The sequence below is a fragment of the Excalfactoria chinensis genome, chromosome 1, assembly GCF_039878825.1.
Source record: "Excalfactoria chinensis isolate bCotChi1 chromosome 1, bCotChi1.hap2, whole genome shotgun sequence".
Lineage (NCBI taxonomy): Eukaryota > Metazoa > Chordata > Aves > Galliformes > Phasianidae > Excalfactoria > Excalfactoria chinensis.
This window is the reverse complement of record NC_092825.1, coordinates 167,274,949-167,300,915: the sequence shown is the minus strand read 5'-3', so window position 1 is coordinate 167,300,915 and position 25,967 is coordinate 167,274,949. Positions and strand designations below refer to the sequence as shown.

The 25,967-nt window shown below is 44.6% G+C and overlaps 1 protein-coding gene across 1 annotated transcript in view; it reads right to left on the bottom strand.

The window, feature by feature from the left end:
• Positions 1-25,405, bottom strand: part of LATS2 (large tumor suppressor kinase 2) — a 52,635-nt gene extending 27,230 nt beyond the window's left edge. The window contains exons 1-2 of the mRNA XM_072326555.1: positions 25,227-25,405; positions 20,458-21,038 (exon numbers count right to left, since the gene is read on the bottom strand). Of these exons, the coding sequence (XP_072182656.1) occupies positions 20,458-20,796 (339 nt within the window). The 5' untranslated portion in view covers positions 20,797-21,038; positions 25,227-25,405. The remainder of the gene's footprint in view (positions 1-20,457; positions 21,039-25,226) is intronic.
• Positions 25,406-25,967: the final 562 nt, after the last annotated feature.

The following is a 25,967-nucleotide window of genomic DNA, read 5'->3' as shown; positions in this document are numbered from 1 at the left end:
AGCCTTAAGAATACCATTGTAGCGTTCAATAAGGCCTGCCCCTGTTGGATTATATGGCAGATGGAATCGCCATTCAATGTTGTTCTCTTCTGCCCAGCGCTGTATCATCGCTCCAGTAAAGTGAGTCCCTTGGTCGCTCTCGATGACTTGAGGTGTCCCATATGCAGACATCAGTTTAGTGAGTGCCTTAATTGTATATGCTTGATTTGCCTTTGGTACGGGATAGGCTTGCAGCAGTCCACTTACAGTATCAACGCAGGTCAGGGCATATCTCGCCCCCTCAGACCGAGGGAGGGGCCCAATGTAATCAACCTGCCATCTCTGAAGAGGACTATATCCTCTAGCAATGTGGGATGTTGTTTCAGGCAACGGTCTTGGTCTCATCTTCGAGCAAGCGTCACAGTCCTGACATGCTTGGACGATATCAGATAACTGTACAGGCAGCCCCCATGCTTTAGCAGCTGCCCACATTATCTTTTGTCCAGCATGCCGTAGCTTCTGATGTAACCATCGGGCAATATTTTCGGATTGTGAATTCCCAATCCATCGAACTCGGGCCAGTGTGTCCGCTTCATCGTTTCCTGGTGACTGCAGGGGTTGATGACCAGAGACATGGTAGACACATACCGTCCTGTGTTTGACTGTATTCCAAATGTCTACCCACATGTCTTTCCCCCAGATCGGTCGGGCGTGGATAGTCCATTCCTGGGTAGCCCACTGCGTAATCCACAGAGTAAGCCCCCGGTACACGGCCCAGCTATCCGTACAGATGTTCAGGATGCCATCACCAGGTTCTTTAGTTATAACCATCCACACGGCTCGTAATTCTGCCCATTGGCTGCTCTGACCATCCCCCTCATCAAACCAGATTGTCTCAGTAGAGGGATGGTATGCTATAGCTCGCCACTTGCTCGGGTTGCCTCTGCTGGACCCATCCGTATACCAGGCATCTTCAGGAATAGGATATCTTCCTTCCTGAACAGGGCTCTTCTCTGGTGGAGCGACCATTGGTTCTTTCGGCGTATCACTGCGATATGTCACTGGGCCTAAGATCTTCTGTAATTCCTCCTTGAGTGGAGACGAAGACAAGCTGCTTCTTTGACTTAGATAGGCGACCCATCGTGCTACCGTCTGTGCTTGGGCCACCCCTGTCTTAGGAAGGTGAGTTAGATCTCTTACCCACCCCTGGATCGGTAATGTAGTTTTAACTATAACCTCTGCTGTTTGCGTTATTGGCTCTACCGCTTGTAACGCTGAATAGGCAGCCAATAACTGTTTTTCAATCATGCTGTATCTTTCTTCTGCTCCGTGCCAAACCTGAGACCAGAATCCAATGGGGGTTCGAACAGAACTCTGGCGTTGCCACAGGCCCCAGCCAAAACCATCCTGGGTAACATGAACGTCTAGTTCAGCTGGGAGGGTCGGATCAAATATACCCAATGCCTGGGCTTGTTTAACTGCCAGCTTTGCCTGTTGGAAAGCATCTTGTTCTACCTTCCCCCAGTTCCACGATTGACCCTTCTTGGTAAGCTTATACAATGGCCTCAACAACTGAGCTAAGTGAGGTATAAAGGAGCGCCAATACCCTAATATACCTAAGAACTCTTGTAGCTGTTTTGATGTTGTAGGGACTGGGAACGCTTGGACTTTATCCACTACTGCACTGGGTAGTACTTTGGTTTTTCCGGACCAAATTACTCCCAGGAATTTTACAGATAGCCCCGGACCTTGCACCTTCTGTGGGTTTATAGCCCACCCTCTCTTTTGCAGATAAGCTATCAATAAATCTGCTGCTTGTCTCACCGCCTCTAATGAATCGGATGTTAACAGGAGGTCATCAATATAATGATATAAATTTACATTATGTGGCTTCTGCCACTTAGCCAGATCACGCGCCACCAAATTATGACAAAAAGTAGGTGAATGCACGTACCCTTGCGGCAGAACCTGAAAAGTCCACTGCCTGCCTTCCCATGTGAATGCAAACTGGTCTTGTGATTCTTCACTAATCGGAATACTGAAGAATGCATTCGCTAAGTCTAGGACACAGTGATACGTTTTAATTTCTCTACTTAGTGTGTCCATTAGGGAGGCAATATTGGGTACGGCTGCATGAACGGGCGGCGTGACCTTGTTTAATTCCCTGTAATCCACTGTCATCCTCCATGTTCCATCCGATTTTCGCACTGGCCATATTGGGGAGTTGTACGGGCTATGTGCAGGCCTTATAATACCCACTCTTTCTAATTCCTGCACTGTTTTTGTTATTTCATCCTGCCCACCTGGGAGTCTGTACTGTTTTACATTAGTAATCCGACGTGGCTTGGGCAGACAAATAGGCTCATGTTTTGCATGGCCTCTCAATATTGTCTGAATTGCCCGGATACTAATGCATCTCTGCCGCAACCGGAACTCTCCCACTGTTGTGTGGAGAGCCAGACCCCACAAGATATCAATTCCCAATATGTACTCCGGAATTGGGGCAATAGATACCTTGTACTCCCGTGGTGGGAGGCGCCCGACCCCCAATTTTACCCAAGTTTGGGTGACTGGAACGGTCTGTCCCCCAAAGCCTCCAATCATTACTTTGTTCCCTCTGAATTTTGTTGGATCTCCATAAATTATAGATGTTTCCGCCCCCGTATCAACGAGGGCCATAACCTTCTGCACATTTTCTCGGGACCAATATATTGTCAATTCCACATAGGGCCTCCGGTCCCGTCTAGAGGCCCTAGGGTGACTGACGTCCCTCATCACGCCATAAACTGGGCCAGATTCAGGTCTTTTACCTCTGATGCCTCTGGTACTGTGACCCGAGGCACCTGAGGTGGCCTCTTTTTCCTATTTGGCACGATAAAGTCTTCTAGATTCCAAACTGTTGTTGGTCGTCGTTCTATAAGCCTTATCCCCGGTCTTTTGGGGCGGTTTTGAAATTTTTGTTCATCCTTCAGCTGTTTCCACAACTGAAGCAGAACGTGATTGGGCTGCCCATCAATTTTGGCAAATTGAACACCTGCTCGGAGTAGATCATTAAACATTTGTTTTCGGGACACCCTAATGGGTCCCGCCCGAGGGGTTCGTGGAGCCGATCTCCTGGCTCGGGCTATTGGAAAAACTTCAGGATCTTCAATTACTCTAATATTGCGCTTGGTTCTTAGGCGCTCCGTTTCCCCCAGGTCCGCTACCAATTGGGCAGCATGTTGGACTGCTGCCTCTGCGGCCACTAGAGGATTCAATATAGAAACCAATGTTCCATACATATGTGAGGGAGCCTGTTGTAAGATTAGGTCCCTCATTCCCGCGGAAAACTTCACCATGTCCGGACTAACAGATACATCTTCATAGACAGCCTCTCGCATGCCTAGTTCCCGGATATAATTTTGTAGGTCTTCCATAGAAGACCACATTCCTGTATGTATTGGCATGTCTGTTTTATTTGACCATACCATACGGCAGGCAGCCATTATCCAATCTACGATCGAATGATTCTCTTCAGGGAACTGGGACCCTGAGTACAATCTCTGCCTCAGGGCAGGATGGACTGTTATAGTTGCTAGTTTAGATACCTCGGAGCCGTTAACTATTACACTTTCTGCTCCCGAGTCCCATAATCGTAACAGCCAGGCTGGGACACTTTCCCTTGGTCTTTGCCTGAAGCGCTGTACTAGATCCATAAGTTCGGTGGGTGTGTATGGACGTGCTGTTACGTGTAAATAGGAGTCAGCAGGGGTCCATTGATCAGGAGGCACCCCTGCTGGTCGCTCCTGGACTTTTTTTGTTTTTTGGGTTACCATAGGGCGGACTTCTAATAAGTCCGTCTTAAGTGGCTCTTCTAGGTCAGATTTAGTGACCTTAGTTTGATCCGATGTTTCAGGATCCTTACTATCATCCATTGTAATATATCTAATTTGGGGGGTGTTTGAAAAAAATGATGAATTTTTCCCCGTTAATAGATTAATTTCGCCCTCCAATTTTTCAATGCGGGCTTTTAATAATTGATTTTCATGTTCAATCTTATCTGATTTAACCTCTGCCTGATTTAAAGCATTCAATAAAGGCCAAGCAGCCATGGATGCAGCCATTTGCCTTTCTTTGGTTGTCAAAATATCTTTTTGCAACCCCTGAAAGTATTCAGTTAGATGGTAAGGGGACATATTGCCCGTCACCCGTAAGGGCCCCCATTGTTCGATAATCGTCGCTAATTGAAAATATGGGGACGCCTCAAACCCTGGTATTTGTCCAGGGAGGATTTTCCCTAAGGGGGTGATCTTCTCCCCCTTGAACCAGCTAAACACATTCCACAGGAAAGACATTTTTTTTCCGATATTTACAGGCTCCTGCCTGGCTCGCCAAATGTATTGGTTTTAAATGTACAGATGGAAACAAAATGTACAGAAGGTATATAAGTGAATGAGTAAAGGGAAAACTCACCAACGGTGGTGCCTTGACTGAAGCAGCTGAGGCAGTCCTCCCTGGTGAGCGATCTCCAAGAGATACTGCTCCAGTGGGAGTCAGCCCTTAAATGAGGTCTCAGAGGGGATGGAGTCAAGCTCCACCCCTTCCGGGAGCACAGCTACATCACTCTCACCTGTGCTCCCACAGCTGACCCCATACTTGCCTCAGCTGATTAATCAGAGGTTCAGGCTGTGATTACCAATCTCCCATACATCACCTAATATTTCAAGGTAACAACAGGACATTTTTCAAAAAGATGTGATCATCCTAAAAAGATATAGCCAAGGGGAAGCAGCCGTACAGGACAGGATGTAAATCAACATGTTAGACAAGCAGTTTTAAACCACAGGAGGAAAGAAAAAAAAGCCTCACTCCATCAAGCCAATAAAGATCCTGTAGCACTGACTCTAGAAGATATTGTACCTATTCTGTAACAACTATACGTCTTACAGAAATAGAGTATTTTGAACTCTAAAGAGGTCTGAATTTTGCTACTTGCAACTGACACAAAAGAGATGGAGGAAAGCCAAACAGAGAGCTCGATTCCCCTCATCCTCCCTCCACAGCTGAAGCAGTGCCTTTGACCAAGTGGCTCATGCTGACATCACTGCTTACTAACACTCCCAGCAGCACACAGAGGCTCCTCACCTCCCTCTTTGAAGCCTTTACTCCAGCTTTTAGGAGACTGCTGTTTCCCAGCATTCTTAAGTCACAGCACGTAGCAGTAAGACAAATGGCAATTGTTTCCCAGGCTTTGCTACTATCAATAGGTGAGCTTGATTGGATTGAATACTATCCAGAGACAGCTGCACTTTTTCAGAGATCCTTAAGGTTGCAACATGTTAAGAAAGCAGTAAGAGACACTTAATCACTTCTCTTCCTTGAGATAATATTCTAGGCAAGGGGTGCCTACAGCAAGATGACCCAGGGTAAAACTCTTCTTCAGTATTTCAAAAGCAGAAGGAAGCCTGGTCAGTGATCTGATGGGACAGCACAAGCAGCAACCAGCACACCAACAGGTTTCACCGAACAGCATCCCAGAAACCAAGATCTCACCATGTGCAGCAGCGTGCTGGTGAAGTTTCTGGATGAAGTAAGAAAATATTGTTTCCATCCACCCATTCTACAGAGCTGCCAAAGGTAAGGATATGTGTCTGGTTAGGCAATCAAGCTCCAAATTCCTACACTTCCCCTGAGAATTGGGTAGAGACAGTACTCCTACTGGTTTCTAACCTGCATGTGTGTTGCCAAGTGCTGTTAAACACATGTTGTATCACACTGCTCTGCAGGTTCAAGGAAAGCTGTGCTCCCCAAGCATGCCAAATCCAAAATAAAGCTGAGCACCCATGGCAATGATACACAGTAAGGGTCTCTGTTCCTTTCCTTCAAGGCATCCATCACATCTCAAAACTGTCAATGTTACAATTCATATATAATTAAGCTTTTCAGTAATTGCCACCACCTTCAGAAACTAACTGCAGAAATCAGCAACATGCAATTTCAGAAGTATGAGCATAGTAGAGACCAGTATGTATAGAAACCTGAATTTACTTACTCCCACAACTAAAACTTGCAGTATTTGTATTCCAGAACACGCAGTATCTGAAATGTTGGAACTATCTGAAGGACCACCACACAAAGGAAACATTAACACAGTCATAGTAGTTCCACGTGCATCCCATTACTTTCTGTAATAATTGGACAGTCTACATTTTAAATAGGACCTACAGAGGATCTAGTGGAAGGTGTCCCGGCCACAGCAGGGGGTTGGAGCTGGATATCTTTAATGTCCCTTCCAACCCAAGCCACAACATAACCATAAATGCCAAACGAGCTCTAAGTTAGCATTTCAGTGCTCACATCTAAGTGATCTACGTGTCAATCAAGCACATTCCTTCCAGTATGGAGTATACAGCCTAGACACACTACCTGTTCTCTGCTTATTTACATCTGCTTTGCACATTGACTCTTCTTCCATACATCAAGATCATCACCTGAAGAGCACTAAGGAAGCAAACAGTGAGGTAAGAATGAGAGAGATCTATGCAGGACAATAAAAACACACTAAATACTGCTGTATCTATGTTACTACTTTCCTACACCCCCACCCTAGAAACATCAGCTCTGGTTGTAACACCTCCTGGGTAGAGTCCTCTACTGCAATGCCAATAGAACACTGCCTTTGTATTTGATTATCGCTGTAATGGAGCAATGCAAATGTGAAACCCTAGGTGAACACTGAAACTCTTGTTAGCAATTTACACTGGTAATGCGATCAGACCCACACCAAGCTTTCCCCACTTGCCGACACACAGGTCTTACAGCACAGATCCTGTGCATCCAGGAATGGCACCATCATGTTTTTTCACACCATTACAAGTGCCTGAAAAACTCAGTGGACTCCAACACTGTAATTGAGAGGGGAAAAAAAAAAAAAACAAAACAAAAAAACCCTAAAAATAAAGTGAATATCAGGTGCACTTCAGGATAATAATAACCTTAATTGGTTATTAAGTACAGCTGCAGGCGATAATTAACTGTTCACATAAGCTAAAATTCTAAGCTGCAGATATTAAATGAATTTGAACAGATTTCCATTTAAGGCTAAAATCTGTGCCAAAACCTAATTCCAAACAGCATGTGTGCATACTGGTGGGATGGGGGAACTCATCACTCAAAGTAAGAAGCAAAACTCTGACCTGATGAAATGAATAGAATTTTACTACTCCTGTCAATGAAGACAGCATCTGAGCACAAGAGCCTTCCAGCACAGTGGGGCTGGGTATACAGGCCCAACCTAGACATGCACAGTTGCTCCATGAGGAGCTATGAGATATGGCTTAGTAGCTTGTGGTAGCAAGGGTAATGGGAGGATGGCTGGACTAGATAATCTTGCAGGCTCTTTCCAACCCTGTGATTCTATGATTCTCTTTAACCCCAAACACATTACTTTTCCCAGCTTTCCCATCCTGTGGCCCAAGAACTCCACACTGCAGAGCAGAGCCAAACCCTGCCAGAAACCTGGATCGTTTCGACTTCTTGCATTTTGTCTTTTGACCCACAGTATCCAAAGGACACTGTTGGTGCAGGTGGGAGGAGGTCACAGTTCCCAGCAGCTGAGGAAAAGAAAAGGCCTCCCCACCCCCAAGCACTTCCTGCAACGCTCCATGCACTAAAGTCATATACCACTACAGGCTGGATCGCAGCACAGTGCATTCCACTGCACTTTGTCACGCTTCCCTGATCGATAGTATGCCAAAAATGACTAGCTTTAACAGTTCTCTGGTGAATAGAAGAGTTTGCAACTCTGAAGCAGAGCTGAGATTTTTATTTGTGTTAAATCTGCTTTTCTGCTCTGAAGGAACATTTTCAATGCTGTCTTGACTTCCCCTTCTGTGCTTTTTTCTTACTTCTGTACTGATTTTAGTCAAGATAAAGGGAAAATTCAAGCTGACCAGCTTTTCAAGGCCTTAAAGATACCTCTAAGCTATGACTGAAGGAAGAAAAAATATAGACTAGCAAAATATGACAAAGATGTACATCGTAATCATATAAATAAAATACATGGCAATGAACCACGAGAGATTCACAAGCCAGCTACCATGGAGAACAAAATCCAAAGTCCAGCTGGACTATCTAAACAAGCACAGAGCAACTTTATCCAACATTTGCACACTGACCATTTATTTACTCAGTACCCAACCGAGCACAATCTTGTGCAATTATACAGACTGCTCCTGCACACATCCCTTCTGCTCAGCTCTTCTAGGCACTGACAGCTGTAGGCACTCTGCTCAGCCATACTTTCAAGGCTATGGCCTAAGAAACTCTCAATCCTTTATTCAAAAAAAATGCCTGCAATTACAAACAAAGAGAAAAACGTAAAACTAAACTATGTCCTTAACAGACCAAAGTGTTCACTATAGCCATGCTGGGTGCTGCTCCCAAGTGGAAGAATACCGGTATGCTGAGTGTGCGCCCAAAAAAGGGATCCTGCTCCTCTCCAAGCCAGTAAGGTTTGTTCAGTACAGTAAGAACTGTTGCTGGTTCCAGCCCATTTTTGGAACAGATGATTTTGCTGTCCAACCCTATCTCTATGCTGACCTGGAAATATGCCTATCCCAACTGCTCCTCACGTATGGAAAGAGTAAAGCTATTTTTACATGAAAAGCGAATCCTTTATTTTCCCAACAGCAAGAATAACCATTGCAAGAAGCATAGAATGAAGACATTTGGGATAGAGGAGGGAGTTATCTACAGCAGCAAAAAGCAGTTCAGCCTTGCGAGCAGAGCACATGGGCAGATGAGTGGTTAACCCTGACTTTAGAAGGCAAGCACATAAAAACCATGAAGCAGAGTGAAACATGGAGCAACACAGAACATTTAGAGTCATCCAGCTGGGCACATGGGGGAAGATGTCTCAGTGTGGCCCAGCTGTCCTCCTCCCAAAGTCAACATCAAATATTGCACACTGCTCAGGCACTCAGTCCCTGCCTGCACTTCAGCAAGGCTATCAGCCTTACCGTGCTTCCCCTGCAGCGGCACTTTCCCAGCCATTTCCTCAGCAGTAATAGCTCCTTTATCCATTATCTGCCACAGGGAGATTTAGATCGACAGAGCTTCTTCTTAGACCAAGGAATCACAATCCTGCATGAAAGTGGCAAAATAAAGCAGAATGGCAGCATGGGGGTGAGATTTTCCCCAAACTGGTGGGCTCCAAAACTTGTGTGCTGGGGGATGGTGGCCCCTTGGTAGTCTGACTCAGGGCTTTGTGCGGTGCAGAGCAATGGGCCCATTCCAAGGCTAAGGGAGAGAGGAAGTGAGCACATCCATTCCCCTCCACAAGGAAGGAGAATGAAAACATCTCCTTACGAGAACTGAGGAATACTGTCAAACACAAAGCGCAGCTCATTGCGCAAAACAGCATTCCTAGAGATGCTAACAGGCAGCAGGACGTTCTGACCCTCCCAGGAATCTGGCAGAAGGCAGCACTACCTCCAGCACCACAGCCTGGTGCAGACGTGCTGGAGCTCAGGCCCTCATCTGCTTCCTGCAGGGATACAGCCCAGGAGGTGACCGCCTGCTCTGAGCACCTGGGCCTGCTGTCAGCATGGAGCAGGACCTGCTGCAGCAGTTCTCAGCCTCCAGCAGTTTCTAACACTCACATACCACAGGAAAGTTCCTGGAGAACTGATCTCTTACAGGCAGTTTACAGCACTGAAGATGTTCCGAAAAATACTCTTTCTAGGCTACTTTCATGTGGTTAAAAACCCCTAAAGGTTCACTTCTCAGTAAGCAGAGATGGGGGTGGAAAGAATAGAAACCAATGCAAAAGAAAATTCTTGTGGCTTGCTTTTGAATTTGCTGACATCACAGATGAGCTTTTGCAGTGTGGGGAACTGGCTCACATGTGCCCTGGAACAAACTGGTAAGTTTTGCCCACTTGTACATATCCTTTAGCCTCCAGGTCTCCAATTTGTGCAGCAAAGTACCACAACAACATCACCCCCCCCCCCCCCCCTCCATCTCCATGCCTGCAATACCACATGCATTTTACAGGTTCTTCAAAACAGATCTTCAAGAAAGTATTCAATAAACTCAGTGCTCAGTGGGGAATATAATAAAATGATCTTCTGAACAGGAGGGCACACCAAGGTGCAGAAAGGACCACAGGAAGAAGATGAAAATGAGTTTATAGCACACCAAGTGTGCTATAACACACTATGTGTGCTATAGCACACCAAGACATGCAGGCTGCTGCAGCATGTGGACAGCTGCCTGCTCCCACATCTGGGCATGACACAGGCAGTCAGCAGAGACATTGAGCGCATGATGAAGAAAACGAGTTGGACAACCAAAAAATAGGCTTCATCAAGGTGGAACAGACATTGCTTAGCAGTTATTTGGATCTGGAATAGAACAGCTCAGTACTGACCAGATTTGTCTTGACTTAAAAAATGTTTTAATTGGGACAGGCAGATTTCTGTTTCCATAAACCAAGATATTCTGCACGTATTAATAGTTCCAAGGCTGCAGTTCATTAACTGAAATAGATTATGCACCTTCATTAGGCTGACATCTGCCAGGAACACAGAACAAATAGAGTAAGCCTGGCTAGAAGGAATGCTAAGGTAGGACAGGTGCCAAATTTAAGCACAGACCGCAGCATCCCAGCACTAAAACAGAAGACAGTAACACAATAAAAATATATGAGATGCACTGTCCAAGTCCATTTGCAACTACAATTCCTTAAGAGGTCATGTTAAACATAAAAAAAAGCCGAGGTTGAAGTCTATAGAATAATTATTTCCTAATACTTTGCAAGTATTTATGCAATTAATTTGAGGTATTCAGAGGCACACGGAGAAAATAACGAGGGAGATCATGAATACTGGCTATTCAAAGCAGTAGAGCAGAAAACAGTGCAACAGAACAACCAGTGCAATACCAGAAGGTAGCAAAAAGAATAACCTCAAATATATTTACTTTTAAACGCAGGGGAAGAACAAAAATGAAGAGAAGGATGTTATAAAGCAGCAACAACGATGATCTCTGAGCTCTTGCCTGGATTTTCTTTGAAATAACACACATCCAGCAGATTCATAAATAGGGGACGACAAGACCAACCTAGCCATATAAACACACAGCAGCAATTTCACACTGCCAGTTATCCTACTAAAGTCCATATATTTGCATGGCAGGGACTTCTGTGTATTACCTTGTAGTATCATCACCATTCTATTGCTTTATCTATGTAAAGATTAATACACTTCATCTTTGTATACTTCTGATCAAATTACTTACAAGTCATGCATTAGAGGAATGAAGGATATGGAAAACAATCACAAAATGTTCAGTTATTTTACTTTTAAACCTCAACTTTTTTCTGCACTGATGTTACATTATTTATTTTCTAAGCATGCAGAAAATAGCATGTGTTGCAGTAACAGTTTCTGATATGCGCACATATACCAAGAACAATTAAAAGCACAGCTGCACAGAGCAGTTATTTTCACAAGCTGTCCTGCCACAGCTGTTACCTGATTCAGGAGGTTACTGGCACACAGTGTTCTCGGCCTTCAGAAAATGAACTAACCTAGAAATAATTATCTAAAAACTATTTTCATATTCTCTCCCGTTCTGTTCTTCCTTTCCCTCTCAGGGAAACATTTTTAATTGCTTGGCTTCGATTAAAATGAAGAGCATAAACTTCTAATCAGGGAAGTCCATCTCTTACACTACAGGGAAGTAGAATGCAGCCTCAAACATCAGTACTTTGTTTACTTAGACTGAAAAAGAAACATTCAGAGCAGTAACAAATCCTATGGATTAAGTTCTTTGCTAACAGCTGGTATCATGCAAACACTGCTGTCATCACACACACGAACACACGCATCTCCTGGGTACAACCTGATTCTTACATATCAACCTGTAAGCTGCCAGTCACAGTCCAGATGGCAAGGTAAGATCACCTTCTGTTTCACTTCTATTGCGCTATAGGTGGGTGATCCCATCAAGATGAGTCAACAGATCCACCCCAGCAGAAACACTTGACATCAGGGAAGGCATGACAGCCACTAAGTGATGGCAAGTCAGAAATATTCCAGCAGTAGAAGTATTTTGGTTACCAACAGCAGACGAGCAAAGAACATAACAGGCAGTAAAGTATGAAAAACAGCAGCTGCCATCACCAAGAAGGCTCAGCTTGAAGGTCTCTCTTTCACCTCTGTCTTTACTCATTAGGGGCTGCTGATCAATGCTCAGCTGAACATAAGCCAGCAGTGTGCCCAGATGGTCAAGAAGGCCTGGCTTGTATCAGCAATAGTGCAGCCAGCAGGAGCAAGAAGAAGATTGTACCTCTGCACTCAGCTCTGGTGAGACCACACCTTGAGTGCCACGTTCACTTTTGGGCCCCTCACTACAAGAAAGACAACAAGGACCTGGAACATGTACAGAGAAGGGCAACGAAGCTGTGAGGGGTCTGGAGCACAAGTCTTATGGGGAGCAGCCGAGGGAGCTGGGACTGTTCAACCTGGAGGAGGCTCAGGGGGACATTATCACAACTGCCTGAAAGGGGGCTGTGATGAGGTGGATGTTGGCCTCTTCTCCCCAGAAACAGCAACAGGATGAGAAGGAATAGCCATGAGTTGCACCAGGGAGGTCCAGGTTGGATGTCAAGAAAAACTTCTCCAAAAGATCAGTTAGGTTCTGGAATGGGCAGCCCAGGGTGATGGTAGAGTCACCATTCCTGGAGGTGTTGAAAAAACATCTAATGTTATACTGAAGGACATGATTTAATGGGTAATACTGGTTATATGGGAAATATACCGGTAATGGATGCTTGGACTGGATGACCTTGGACATCTTTTCCAACCCTGGTGATTCTATGATTCTGTAGATGCACTGGCAAGTAACAGAGAGACAGAGCCCAAGAAAAAAGGGGACTCAAGCTGCAGCCTGACTTATAGAATGGTTACAGGGCACTGTGATGCAGGGAGTGCCACACTGCGGTCTGCTGGAGGTGACAGCACTGACCCAGGGAACCAACAGCACTGCTACTGTGACACACAGCACAGACACTGCAGGGGCAGTTTCCTGTCCCTACCTCCCCAGCACAGCCGTGCTGGTCACTGTTTGCCCTTCCAGCAGTGGCCTGCTAAGAACCCAGCCGGCATCCTGAGTATTTCAAGAGAACAGATATACAGCTGCAGCACTACCATGTTTTTGGAAAGCGCAGAGTCACAGTATTGTCATTCTGCCCTTGGGCAAATACAACCACATCTGGCAATTATATTTTATAAACAAAATACAACAAAAGTAGGTTTGATTCTTTAAGTATATTAGATTACATTACGTAATCAAATGCTTGGCTAAACCCTTATAATTTAAGTTACTGTAAGCATACATACAGGGCAACGTCAGTATTTCCACAGAAGATATGGATGAAATTCCCCATTTCCTTCCCACCCCAAGTTATTTAAGTTTCAGTTCTGCTGATCAAGTAACTTTAAAGTAGCTTCAAAATATTTTTTTCCTGTGAACACAACAAAAAAAAAGGGGGGGAGAGGGGGCAGGAGGAAGAAGGCAGCTTACTGTCTTAAGCTCACCTATGCATGTTTAGCCATGCTTTAGAAAAATTACTCTATGTAAATGGCACATACCTGTCTACAACATGAGAAGCAGTCGGGGGCCTTTACTTACTTTATAGTGATTTCCATTAGCAGCTTTAAAATACCCTTTTATTTCATTTAGTGTGTAACAAAAATAACAAACACCTGAATTCAATGAGTTGACATTGAATTAAAAATGTTCCAAAATGAACATCTGTCAACTGCTGGCAGGCTGGTTTAGCCTGGTTCCGTGACATCCTATGTTACCTCTAATTTAAGGACAGCATCACATAGAAAGCTTCTGCATGAAGCTCTCCTACTGATATTTCTCTCCAAATTTCAAGGCTTCTTTCAATTTTTTTAAAATGTTTTATTTTAATTTTTTTACTATGTTTTTGGAAGAAAAAAACCAACACATGCACATGCAAAGATGTTAATTTCCAGGCTCAGAGTAAAACCACAGCATACATCACTCTCAGATACATGCTGCAAACAACAGCAAAGATTTAGGCTGAGAATGACACAAATGTGAAAGAAATAGTTACACCCTAATACTATTGTGATAGCAACTTCCTGCTGTGCTACTGGCAACCTTTGATTCTGGTTATAAAAGCTTTTCTATTCAGAGACTGAAATTAATGCTTATGCAGAACTTTTACTGACCTTAATAAAAAAGGAAATGGCCTCATCAAAGATTAATAGCTTGACCTTTTCCTAGCAATTAAATTACAATAAACACAACCATCCACTGTAAGTTAATCCTGTAGCTTGCTACACCAATTTATGATTTCAGACTGTTGTATTAACTCCAAGAATGATTTCCTGACAAGAATAGGGAGCATCAGTTTAACATAACTTGAGATTGACATGGATCTACAGTTGAAAATTGGCATCTGATTCCTGTTGCCATTTCAAATTATTCTAGTAGGATGTCCCAGCATATTCCACATGATTTGCCTAAGAAAGGAGACTAACAAGAATAATAAGAAGAATTCAAGAAGTCCTGCAATCTTCCTCCATGCTGAAACAATAGGCAGCTGCCAAGCCAAGAAAATAAACCTTGTCATGAGAAGAAGCACACCAAACCATCTACCACCACTAGAGTATTTCTTCCAATGTGAAAGGGCAAGAGAAAGCAGAATCATTTGTTGCCCTCCTGTAGGACCAGGACACACTGAGACAGAAGAAATCCACAGAATACCTTCCCAAATATACCATGGGAAATGCAAAATAACACCTAGAGTGCTTTAGTATGTTCACTAAGACACTGTTATCTGAAGTGACAGCAACTGATAGGGAGGTTGGAGGCAAGAGAACAGGGATAGAAGAGAGAGGAGTCAGCGAGTATCAGCTCAAGAACAGTCCTCACATCTTGCCTTCGGCTCCTGGAAAGCTGGGACTCACTTGTTTTCCAATGCATTTAAAAACTGAAATGACTTAAGGGGCCAACCTGAGGCATATGGGTACAAAAAACATGTTCCCTTACAAGTCCTGATGGATGAACCCTGGAAGACATTGGAAATTTCTTAGAAATAAGGAAAAGGTCAAAACAGAAGAGAGGTTACAAATAAAAGAAACAACAGCTAAAGGTTATGAAACAAGTTCCTGAAATAGCTAGAAGAGATGATGGAGTGAACAACCTACCTTCAAGTTAGGTAGTAAAAGAATACACAGGAGATTGTTGGCCTGAATTATGAAATCTAAATCAGTTACTAAAATAAAGTCCTCCCCCCCCCACATTCAGCAATGAGTGCCCTCATTACAAGGCCCTTTTTTCCCCCCATCCTTCCCAGTAACCCACAAATTCCTTCCTGACCTGCAAGAAGAGCCTGTGATGACTTGGTTGATATCTCTGACAAATAATCCAGGCAATCTTCTGATAGTTTATCAGGGTGGAAGACTTCTGTCACAAGACTGACAAATGTTATGAGATAAATTCCCCCATTTGCTTAGGGCCATTACAAAATTCACTGACCTTCACCTTGAAGGCAAGCTGCCTTTCCTAGGCTTGACCTCTTCAGCAAATAAATTGCAAAAGCTATTCTACTAGAAGCAAAACCCCAACTACACGTTGTCTGTAATGTTACCAAAACAAAAAGACAAGAATTATATGCAGTTACGACACAGAACACTAGTTCTACATAATGATAAAAAGGATGTAATCCATGATGAGAAGATCCAGACAATCCTGCAAGGCAAGAAGAAAAAAAAAATAACCAACCCACATACTTCTACAAACTGAATCCCAAGAACTCAGTGTAATGTAGATGACAAGATGGTCAGCTTGATATTCTTGTACTCATTGCAATATCCACAAACACCAATCCAGTTCTGTGAGATACACTGTAATTAGTGCCCAAAGCACAGATCTTCCCCTTCTGAATGTTCTGATACTAGCACAGGTGGAGTGTACAAGCTTTATTACAGAGATATTTATTAAAAGGATCTGGAAGAAGTGAAGCGTAAGGACTTTCAGTCTTCACATTCACACTGTTGTTCAGGGTACAGTACGTGCTGCATGTTCCCAGCGATACGCAGCCTCCAAAAAATCCTAAAACATCACTGTTAAAAATAGCTGCCCATTTAAACTGTCTAGAAATCTTCACTCAGAAAGTCCATCGTGGCTCAAAGAGAAAGGGTCTTCTTGAAGAAAAGAACTGACAAATGTATAACATTCCTCAGTTCATCCAGAACTGCTGCAGCCCACTCTAAACTACAATGTCAGTGGCTGTTTATGTTCGGAGGAAGTACAGTAAGTACAGTACAGCCCATTCAGGTTGGTGGAATGCCACTGATCATATGCTCAATTGCATCTATTCATTAGAAGAACTCAATGCACAACAGCAGCTGTATTTAGCACCGCACCCAAGCACCATCCAGTTGCCCCAGGTGATTCCAGAGGTTTGTCAGCCCACAGGAGCAACACTCTATGCCCTCGTGCCCTTGCAGCAACTTCAAATTACACTTTCAAGCTCAAGAAGTTGTATTTAGGAAATAGCAGTGTATTTCCAGCCCTTCTGGCTTGAAGATTTTGCAACAAATAAGGTCTGGCCTTCTGTAGTTGTGTTCTTCAAGTCTCAAAACAATTTGTCCTGTTCTAATCAAAAATATCAGTACTCACTAGATAACTACTGAAGAGATGACTTCACCAAAGAACAGACAAGCTACTCTGCTTGTTTCAGAAGAACTATGATTAATTAAAACATAATTAAAACATAATCCTGGCACCTGCCATGTCAACTGCAAACTTCTCATAAGGTTTCTGGAGTCAAACGTCAATTATGAAACCATAAGCAGTACAAACAGCTGAAAACAAACCTTTGTGAAGGAACACGGGCCATTCAAAAGGACACTTGCAATTTCCTAATTGATTGTAAGAATGTCTGCATGTAAACCTGGAACAGCTGTAACCGAAAGACACGAGTCTTGTACCTACTCTGAATTTCACCACATTCTGCATACTTGCTAAGTCTAACAGCCAGCCTATAATCAATTTCCTGTCTGTGTGGGTCTTTCACACAGCAAGAGGAAAGGAATAAAAGATTATGATGCTTCCTTTTTCTTTAAGACAATTTCAAACTAACCTTAATCCTACCTCTCTCTCTGCACCTTCCCTTACCAGTTTTCCCATTGCTAAAAATGTAACTCCTCATTCCTGGCCATCACTCCCCTCCGTCCTTCCAGAAATCCTTAGAATGGCCCAATAAATAAACGGAAGAATGCTGACCCTGGCACTGCATCATCACTGCAGCCAGGATTACTGCCCAGCACCACCACCTACAACACCTAACAGTATCAACTGGAAAACGGAGCTCACACAAGATAAATGCAATGTTACAGTCATATAACTGAATGCTATAGTTTCTCATGCTTCCTAGAACACCCACAATTAGAGCTTCTTAATCTACCTATTCATCAACTTCAGACACTTGTAACCACTAAGCATCTGATTAGTAGTCTGCAAAACAGGATCTGCAGGGCAGGAGGGATAAAATCTTATACTCTGAAGCTTGCTGGAAGGGAAGGCTAAAGTAGGCCATCCACAGGTTGAAGTCCTTCCACTCTCACATATTTCTTTCTGGCATTTGAGAAAGTTTGCAGTGGAAAAAATATTTATATATAAAAAAAGAGCCCAGGTCAGAGGGGAAAGAAGGCAACAAAGCTCACTTACCAGCCTCACAACAGCACTGGGTCTAGATGTATATAAAACCAACCCCAAAGAAACTGAAGCTCATTTTACTCTGTTAGCCAGAGATCCATTAGCTGCCCACCATTGGACTACAGAGATGGTCCCACACTAGAGATTTTGAAGTTCTGATTCACAAGCAAGAGCAAGGGAGCTTGGAATGGCTGATGAAATTACTTCATGTTATGCTCTGAAACGGTTCAATTGTTAATTCAAAACAGCACAGGCACCAGAAGGAAAGGAAGAATATAGATGTAGTAATCAGGGCTGTCACTCTACACCACTCTCCAGAGCTGAATACCATTCACACCAACTGAAGAAGCTTCATTCATTCACAAAGCTTTGAGAGGGCAAAGCTACATATGGCCTGGACCCACATCAGGAAACATAGCACTTTCAGACACCAGAATCCAGTTTTGGAATCCCTGCTTGGTCTCTAGCCAAACGGGATCCTGCTTATGCTTACGTTTTGAACTCAAAACACACCAAAGGGTTAGCCCCAGTAAATCCATTCCCATGTAACAAGCCACAGCTGGGGAAGAAAGCTAAATGCTAAGATGGGACAATCGCAACCAGTGATAAAAACACAAAAATGCAGAACCAAGTTAAGAAGGGAGCAAACAATCTCTGCATCAGAACAGCATTCATTCTCTAGGCTCTGTAACAAATAAAACCATTGTATCAACATTTAAGGCAAAACAGATTAAAATATCGCACGTACAGTGCGTTACACTATGTTTAATGCCAAGACATTTTAACAGGTGCTCAGGTATTTCTGTTTTATACATTGCTTCACATTTGTGTTCTGCAGTGCGCTCAAAATGCTTTCCAAGATTTCAACAGGCTTGTTCTGTGTGCGAATGATTTGTCCATGTAACCTACCAAATGCACATTTCCAATCCAGAATCCAGCTGTGCTCATTTAACCTTGGCTCATACGCACAGGGAGTGTTCTCATCCTGAACAGCTCGGGAAATTTGAAGAGTAGAATTCTATAACACACTGCTTTCATGGCACACTTAAGATGACAACAAACACTCCAGTTCCACAAGCTGAATTATTGTTCACTACAGCATCTTGTTTCACTGAAGTGGAAAGTGGTCCAGTTGTACTGAAGCACTTCTCGCTGGCTCTTCGATCCCTAATCTTGCACAGCAAATACTCTATGGAATAGGAACAGCACTAATCAATGCCTATACAACTCCAAAGAAATGCAGACCTGCCTTGTTACACAGACTTCAGATACAGTCTAAGAGAGCCAATTGATTAAGTTTCTGCCATTAATGAACAGAGGTTACATTCTGAAATCAAGGAAGCACCAAAGAAAGCATGTTAGTGTTAAACACAGTTTACTTCAAGGACTGAGAACTGTTTCAGCTTGAAAGACAACTGTTGTTTAGTCACATGGGAAAAGTTTTTTCCTTCAGCAATGAGAACCTGAACCAGGAACAGCACACTCTTGTCTCTCTCAAAAGAGAGATTTTGAGCTACTCTTGGGCAGAGGCGAAAGTCAGTACCAAAACTCAAAGCACAACCAAGGTATGTGCAGCTAAGCATAAAGAGGCTGTGATGTGCTCCAGGTGAATAGTCTTAATTGAGAGCATACATAGGTTGCTCTGAAAGCAATGCCTCTTATTAATTTCCATGGAAACTACAACAGATACAAAGAGCACAGTAACGCTATTTGATAGTGTTTTGTAGCTAAGAATATGCTCTCTCAGTTGTCACCACCATTAGTTATGCATTTTTGCCAGTGATGAACAAGAGCCTGCATGTCACGCTCAAAACATGCACCAGTGGAGGTGACCCACTGTTACCACCGTGGAAACACTCCATCTACTGCCTCACTGTGCTCACTGTTTGCTCCTCACAAACATTTAGCAAGTGCCACTGAATGTCAGTGGGTGCCATTTTTTCCCCGGGAGGAAGAATTCAATGGCACACTTTTGCATCATATGCACTTCCGTGTCAGACACCATTGTGTCAGACTGCCCCTCTGCTGCCACCTGTTGCACAACAACAAAATGCAATGGAATATTGGTGGGAAGGTTCAACCCCTACTACCATCCCACCAACATCTGCCACTGATGTTGCAGAGCAAGGTAACAAAATAGGAGGCGCTACTTTCAGAGCAGCTCTTGTATTCCAAAACCCATTTCAGGATGACAAAAACAAGCATCTCTGTGCTGAATTCCTTATCTGAGACAGGACTACCCTCCCTTGGTGGAAGCAAAGAAGGTAAGGAAGAAAAGGCACGCATCCAATTACACTTGTTCCTTAGCTTCTTCAAAGAACACATACATTGTTCTTTTCATTTGCTTCCAACAGCAAGTGGAGTTTAGACATATAGACAGAATTCCACCCTAATACTCACAGATAGAACTTGCTACAGTATTGAGGAGAAAAAAAACAAACAACAAAAACATGCTGCCCTGTTAAGCCTTATACATCAAATGAAGAAATTACAGAAGTCCTGCATGTCACCACAACCATCTTCATAACACGAATTAATCCCACACTAGATATGCCTCTCAACAGCAAGTTCATCTGCTCACCTATTCACATAGCAATATGACTGCCAAAAGAGTTGGTGCATTTTTTACAACCAGCAAACTTTATAACCACAATCAAAACTGTTACCTCAGGACCAAGCATAAACTTATTTTGATCACAGTGACGACTCCCCTCTCTTCAAACTCATACGTACCTGATCACAACCTGCATTCACCAGCTCCTGGAGCATCTGCCTATTCACTTCAACAGCTGCTGTATTGCTTGACTCATTAGCAAAAGGTAGCAAAGAATACCTAATTTCTCGCAGAGCTTTCTGATAAGGTCCAAACTTTGCCGTTTGTCTCATCTGCTGCTGCCTTGCAGCATCCTTCCCTACTAAAATCTTAGGGTCCAGAGAAGTTTCACTGCCTGGTCCAATAGGCAGCCCCTGACCTGAAGATTTGGATGGTTGCTTTAAACCTTCTCGAATCTCTTGTAACCTTTGTCTGCTGTTTCCAGAATACGTTGTAGCAGGAAAAGTCTTTGGCCTCATTGTTAATCCAGTTTTCTCTGAGCATAAATACAGCTTTATTCGTGGTAGGTTTTTTTTAGTTACTTTATTTCTAAGAAGTGTCACTTCACGGTATCAATTTCTTGTAAACATAAATCCTTCAAAGGGAAAAAGAAAAATGGCAAAATCCTCAAGAGGTTTCTGCCAGCATTTTACTTCAGCTCACGGTCTTCACATCTCCTACAGAAAATCCTTGGAGTCATCATTTCACAAACTGATGGCGTCTGAAACAAAAGAAAACAGAAAGCACGCGTAATTAAGTTGATATTGTAAACACCTCCAAAGGGACAGCATGACAATTAATCAAGTGAAAGCGAATCAGTTTAACTTATTAAGCTGTCACAGCTTAATGCATTAATGATGATTATCACTTTATCTGTTTTCAAGAATAGGATTTCAAAAGGCTTTCTCGACGTAATCAAAAAAAGCATTTTTCTTTAAGGCCTTGTTTTGAAAATAAAGGAAAATAAAAACCTCAGAAACTACAAAGCTTGAGAATTTCATACACTACCTAATTGTGGCAGGTTTCCCACCCCATTGCATAACCAAATCCTGGACAAGCCTATCCTGTTTCATAATTAGGGAAGAGTATGCTCATGAAACGTTTTTCCCCCACTTAAGATTTTGTTTGTTTTACACTAGCTGAGCTCAGTTTCAAGAGTTTATGAAAAAGACTTATAATGGAAATATTGATGATTCTAACCATAGCAACTTCTCGCATTTCAATAACAAAGTGACAAGATATTTTGCCATTCCACATTAACGTTCTTGCCAATGTTGAAGGTAAGAATTCCCCCTGGAACTGGGAGAGGGGTTTTATTTTATTTCTTTGTATTATTATTATTATTAAAGGGTGCAAGGGCGAGGGAATCAAAAGGGCGATGCATACTTCAACTGTGCCTGACAGGAAAAGACAGGGAAGGAGCTACTCAGTAACAGCACAAAAAGCTGAAGAAGTTCAGGCAGCTCAGATAAGGTTAAAACACAGCTGTGATACAGCCTCACATCCCTCTTCTGATATGCAGCGCAGGACAGCTATACAACTAGGGAGCAGAACTGAGCTACTCTGCAACTTGTGACATCCTTACAGCATTGAGAGGTAATAACTCAGTAAATAAAGTATTCTGATTTGTGGCATTGTTATTCTACACACCAAACATTCCATAAAGATGCATTTCAGAAAAAGTAAAAAGAAGCATCACATACCACTGATGCTACAAGTTTGCTTCTGCCACCAGTACCAGCATTTGCAAAGTGACTTTACCCTGATGCTCCATTGAGAAGGTCAGAATTTTGTCCAGTTGTTTTGAAGCACCAAACAGAAGCTGGTGAAGCTCTGCTATCGTTGGTCACTCAGAAGCATAGCAGAACTTCTCTCTCAGCCCTCCTCCCCTCATTATAAAGGGGCTTCACAGCCTGAAGTATTATATATATATATGTATATATATATATATAAAATGAAAAGCTGCTCCAGAAAGCATTATAGTCATACACTCCACTCACTGCAATAACTGTTCCTGTGACAGCTACAACATTTCCAACAAAACAACCATTCTATACAACTTACTACCACCTCTCACAGACAAGCAAACAGATTACTACCTGAAAGCCAGGAGTCTGGATACACCCCTTGAAGCCCATCATCACCTTCTCATTGGCACGGGGTCTACTGTCAAGAGAGTCAAGCTCTCCACTGAACCAAGAACTGAGTACAGGGCAAATTACAGCCAAGTCAGACCCCAGAGTCCTTTGAAATACAGGAGCACAGACTGATCACTTTAGGTACTGTCTATGTCTTATGCTCTTAACTAAGCACGCCAGGGAAATTTCTGTACAACCTAACAGCAGCCCACCCCAGCCCCCTGAGCCCAAAAGTGGCACACACCTATGCTGAGAGCTCCAGGACCAAACTGCTGGAGAGCACATGAAGAAGGGCACAGAGGTGGTGCTGACCCACGTCAATCTCTCGCTAACATTTGAATGCACAATTATCTAATGATTACTTATATTAAAGGTCTCGAATTCTTGACTCAGCACTGCAGGGATTACCTGCAACTTTAACTCATACAAGAGTAAGTGGCGTAAGTACAAACATGCACATTGGTACTTATCAACATCTCTTGCTTTAGGGAAAAAAACAGTTCTATTCAAGTTTTGATATTTTTGCAAAATCGGCTATTAGGCAAGAAAATACATTTTTGTTACACTCAACAAAGATAAAACCTGACAGATAAAAATTGAAGGATCACGATGGAATTTTGTCTACTTAGAATTGAGCAACAAATAGCACACAGCCTTAGCAAAGGGTTAAAAAGCAAAACAGCATTACAGCCTTCTTAGGATACATCATAACTCGCTAGCACTTGAAAGATACAGAGCAATTAAGTGATCTATGACTGCCCTTCCTTTCCTGACAGCAGCAGGCACCATATGGCTGGGTTTAGGAATCCGGGCTGTTCTTCCTCTTTTCAGACCCCGTGCCAACCCACAGGCCTGGGATGTGCGGGAAGAACTCCAGCCCTTCCCACCTTTTTGCCACAAAGGACTGCCTTCCCACTTACACACATGCTTCACATAAAGAACTGCCGTGACCTTTAGCCTAGGCTTGAGCCTAATAAAGCGAGGTCAAGCCAGCTGGCAGCTTCTTCAGCTTGCATTCACAGCACAGCTAAACTAGAAAGCAACGCTGATTGCTCAGAGATACAAATGAGATGAGCAACAACAGTAAGTCAGAAATGTCGATGCACTTCATATTTTGCAGAAAGTTGTTGGGCTTTTGGGTTTTTTTTTTAGCTAGATGTTCAAGATCAGCCAAGAAATCAGGACATTAAGTATTACAGGTTATTTACAAAGAAAGACAAGCTGCCTGCTTTTTAAAGTCCATTTTTACTTTTATAGTAAAAGGGTTATATGCCCCCAAAGAAACAGTGTGTCTGAGGATTTGTGACTGTACATTCGGATTTAGATAACTCTGAATCTCAAAACTCGCCTTGCCTCCAGCACAGATATATACGCAGCCTTTTTGCTGTCATGAGAAATGACTTCTCAGAATTACTTTTGAGCTCCAAACCATTCTGATTAGATACTTCTAAGGTGCTGTTCTGCTCTTTTTCCCCTGCCAAAATGCTGTATGCTCTGTTCATCAGAAGCTTCTTCCCTGTTACTCTGAAGAAATAATATTTCAAACCTTTTTAACAACACAAGGCCAGAACAACTTTTTGAGTAACTGAGATTTTTTTCCTTCATCTGAGAAATACCAATAGCTGCCTGGCAGCAACCAAGCAGCCAGCCACGCTGAATTCACATGCTGAAGTCTGCCATCCCAGCAGCACTGCCTACTCACTCCCATTTCTTCATTCAGCAACAGGCTGCATATGCCAGTGGCTCTGTGGGACTGAATACCGGCAAGAAACTAAAGCTCAGTTGTGCTTCAGGAGCAAAGTCTCAGACCCTGAGCTGACAAGCTGCTTCCCAGCCTCTAACTGAGCCAGCACGGTGAGTAACTACTGATGGCTACAGAAGGACTGAAGTTTCAAGGAACAGACACAACTGCCTTCTCACAATTTGCTGGCATCGCACTGGGCTTTTTGGCCCCGAAACGTATGGAAGCAGCCTGGCCACTTTGTGCTGGAGGTCTAACCTGGGAGAAAGGGGCCAGGAATTTCACCGTGTTATAAAGCACGCTGCTCTTTATAAGAGCACACACGCTAAAAGCGGCAAGAACCGAAAGCAGCACTTCTCCCAGTATCACTCCCCCTCTTCTTCAGCCCTGCTAACAAAACCGTCCTGAAGTAACTTAACGCTCGAGTCTCAGCCCAACGCACGGGCGCCGGCCCGGCACAGCGCTGCGGGACGCGGCCAGCAGCGACCGCCGCAGCCCCGGGGCGCTACGCGGAGCGATTTGCGCCAACGCGCGGGTCCATTCGGCGGGCAGGGCCGGGGCTGAGGCGCTGATCCGGGCCGTGACCTTCAGGCCGAGCCGCGGGCCCGGCGGAGCGAGTTGAGGCGGACGGGGGCCGGAGCTCGGCCCCTTCACACAGCCCCGCGGGAGGGTCGGGCCCGGGATGAAGATCCCGGTCCTGTCGCGGGCGGAAAGCTGCCCGGAGAACCCCGGCCACGCGTACCGGGGAGCGCTCGGGGCCGAGCCTGAGGGGTCCCCCCGCGCCGGACTGTCACACGACGTCCGGAGAGCCCCGGACGGAGCGGCGAGGCCTGGGGGGAGGGGGGGGCGGGGTGACGGGACGCGACAGCCACCCCCGCGCCCCTCTTCCTCAGGCGGGACACCCGCCTCCCCCGGGCCCCGGGCTCTAACTTTCCCCTCAGAGAAGCGGAGCATCCGGGGTGGGAGTCGAGGGGCGGCCGGGCAATGGGAAGAGCCGCACCGCCGCGCCCTTCCTCGCAATCCGCCTCACCTCTTCGGCTCGCCCTCCCGGCTCCGTCACTCAGCGTTGCGGCGGCGGCCCCGACGTCGCGGTCCGCTCTCCATCTCCGTCCGCCTCGGCCGTCCCGGGCGCAGTGCGGGGCGCAGTCGGGACATTCGCTACATTGTTAGCATTCCTCGTTGGTCACGTGACCGCGCGCCCGCGTCATTCCACTCTCACCCCCCGCCCCTCCCGCCACATACCAGCGGGGGGAGGGGCCTCGGGCGGCGGGGCGGGAACGGCCGCTGGGGCCGGGGCTGACCGAGGAGAGGCGGCGGGGCGCGCTGGGGGCGGGAGCGGTGTGTCCTCCGCCTCTCGATGTGTTTACGGGCGTCATGTGGCACTTCCCCGCCTCACAAAAACCTCTCCCGTCTCGTAAACGGTTCACCCCCATCTTCTCCTGCCTTCAAGTCGACGCAGTCACACCAAGTTCCTTCCAAAAACAATAAATATCCAAAGCCCTAAAATGGTCTCCGTGGGATGCTGGCATCGCTTCTCCAATTGTGGCCGTGGAGGGTTTCGGGGGCAGAAGGAGGCTGTGAGGAAACGGCGCTGCCCGGTGTGGGGAGGGCTGAGGCGCCATCGGCAGCGCCGTTTCCTCACAGCGCCCCAAACTCGATTCAATCACAAATTTGGTTGTAAATCTGTTACTAGTCCTTAAATTCCTGTCTAAAACCGTGCGCGCACACACAGGACTTGACATCGATGCCGATTTGGTCTTCTTAAGAGCTG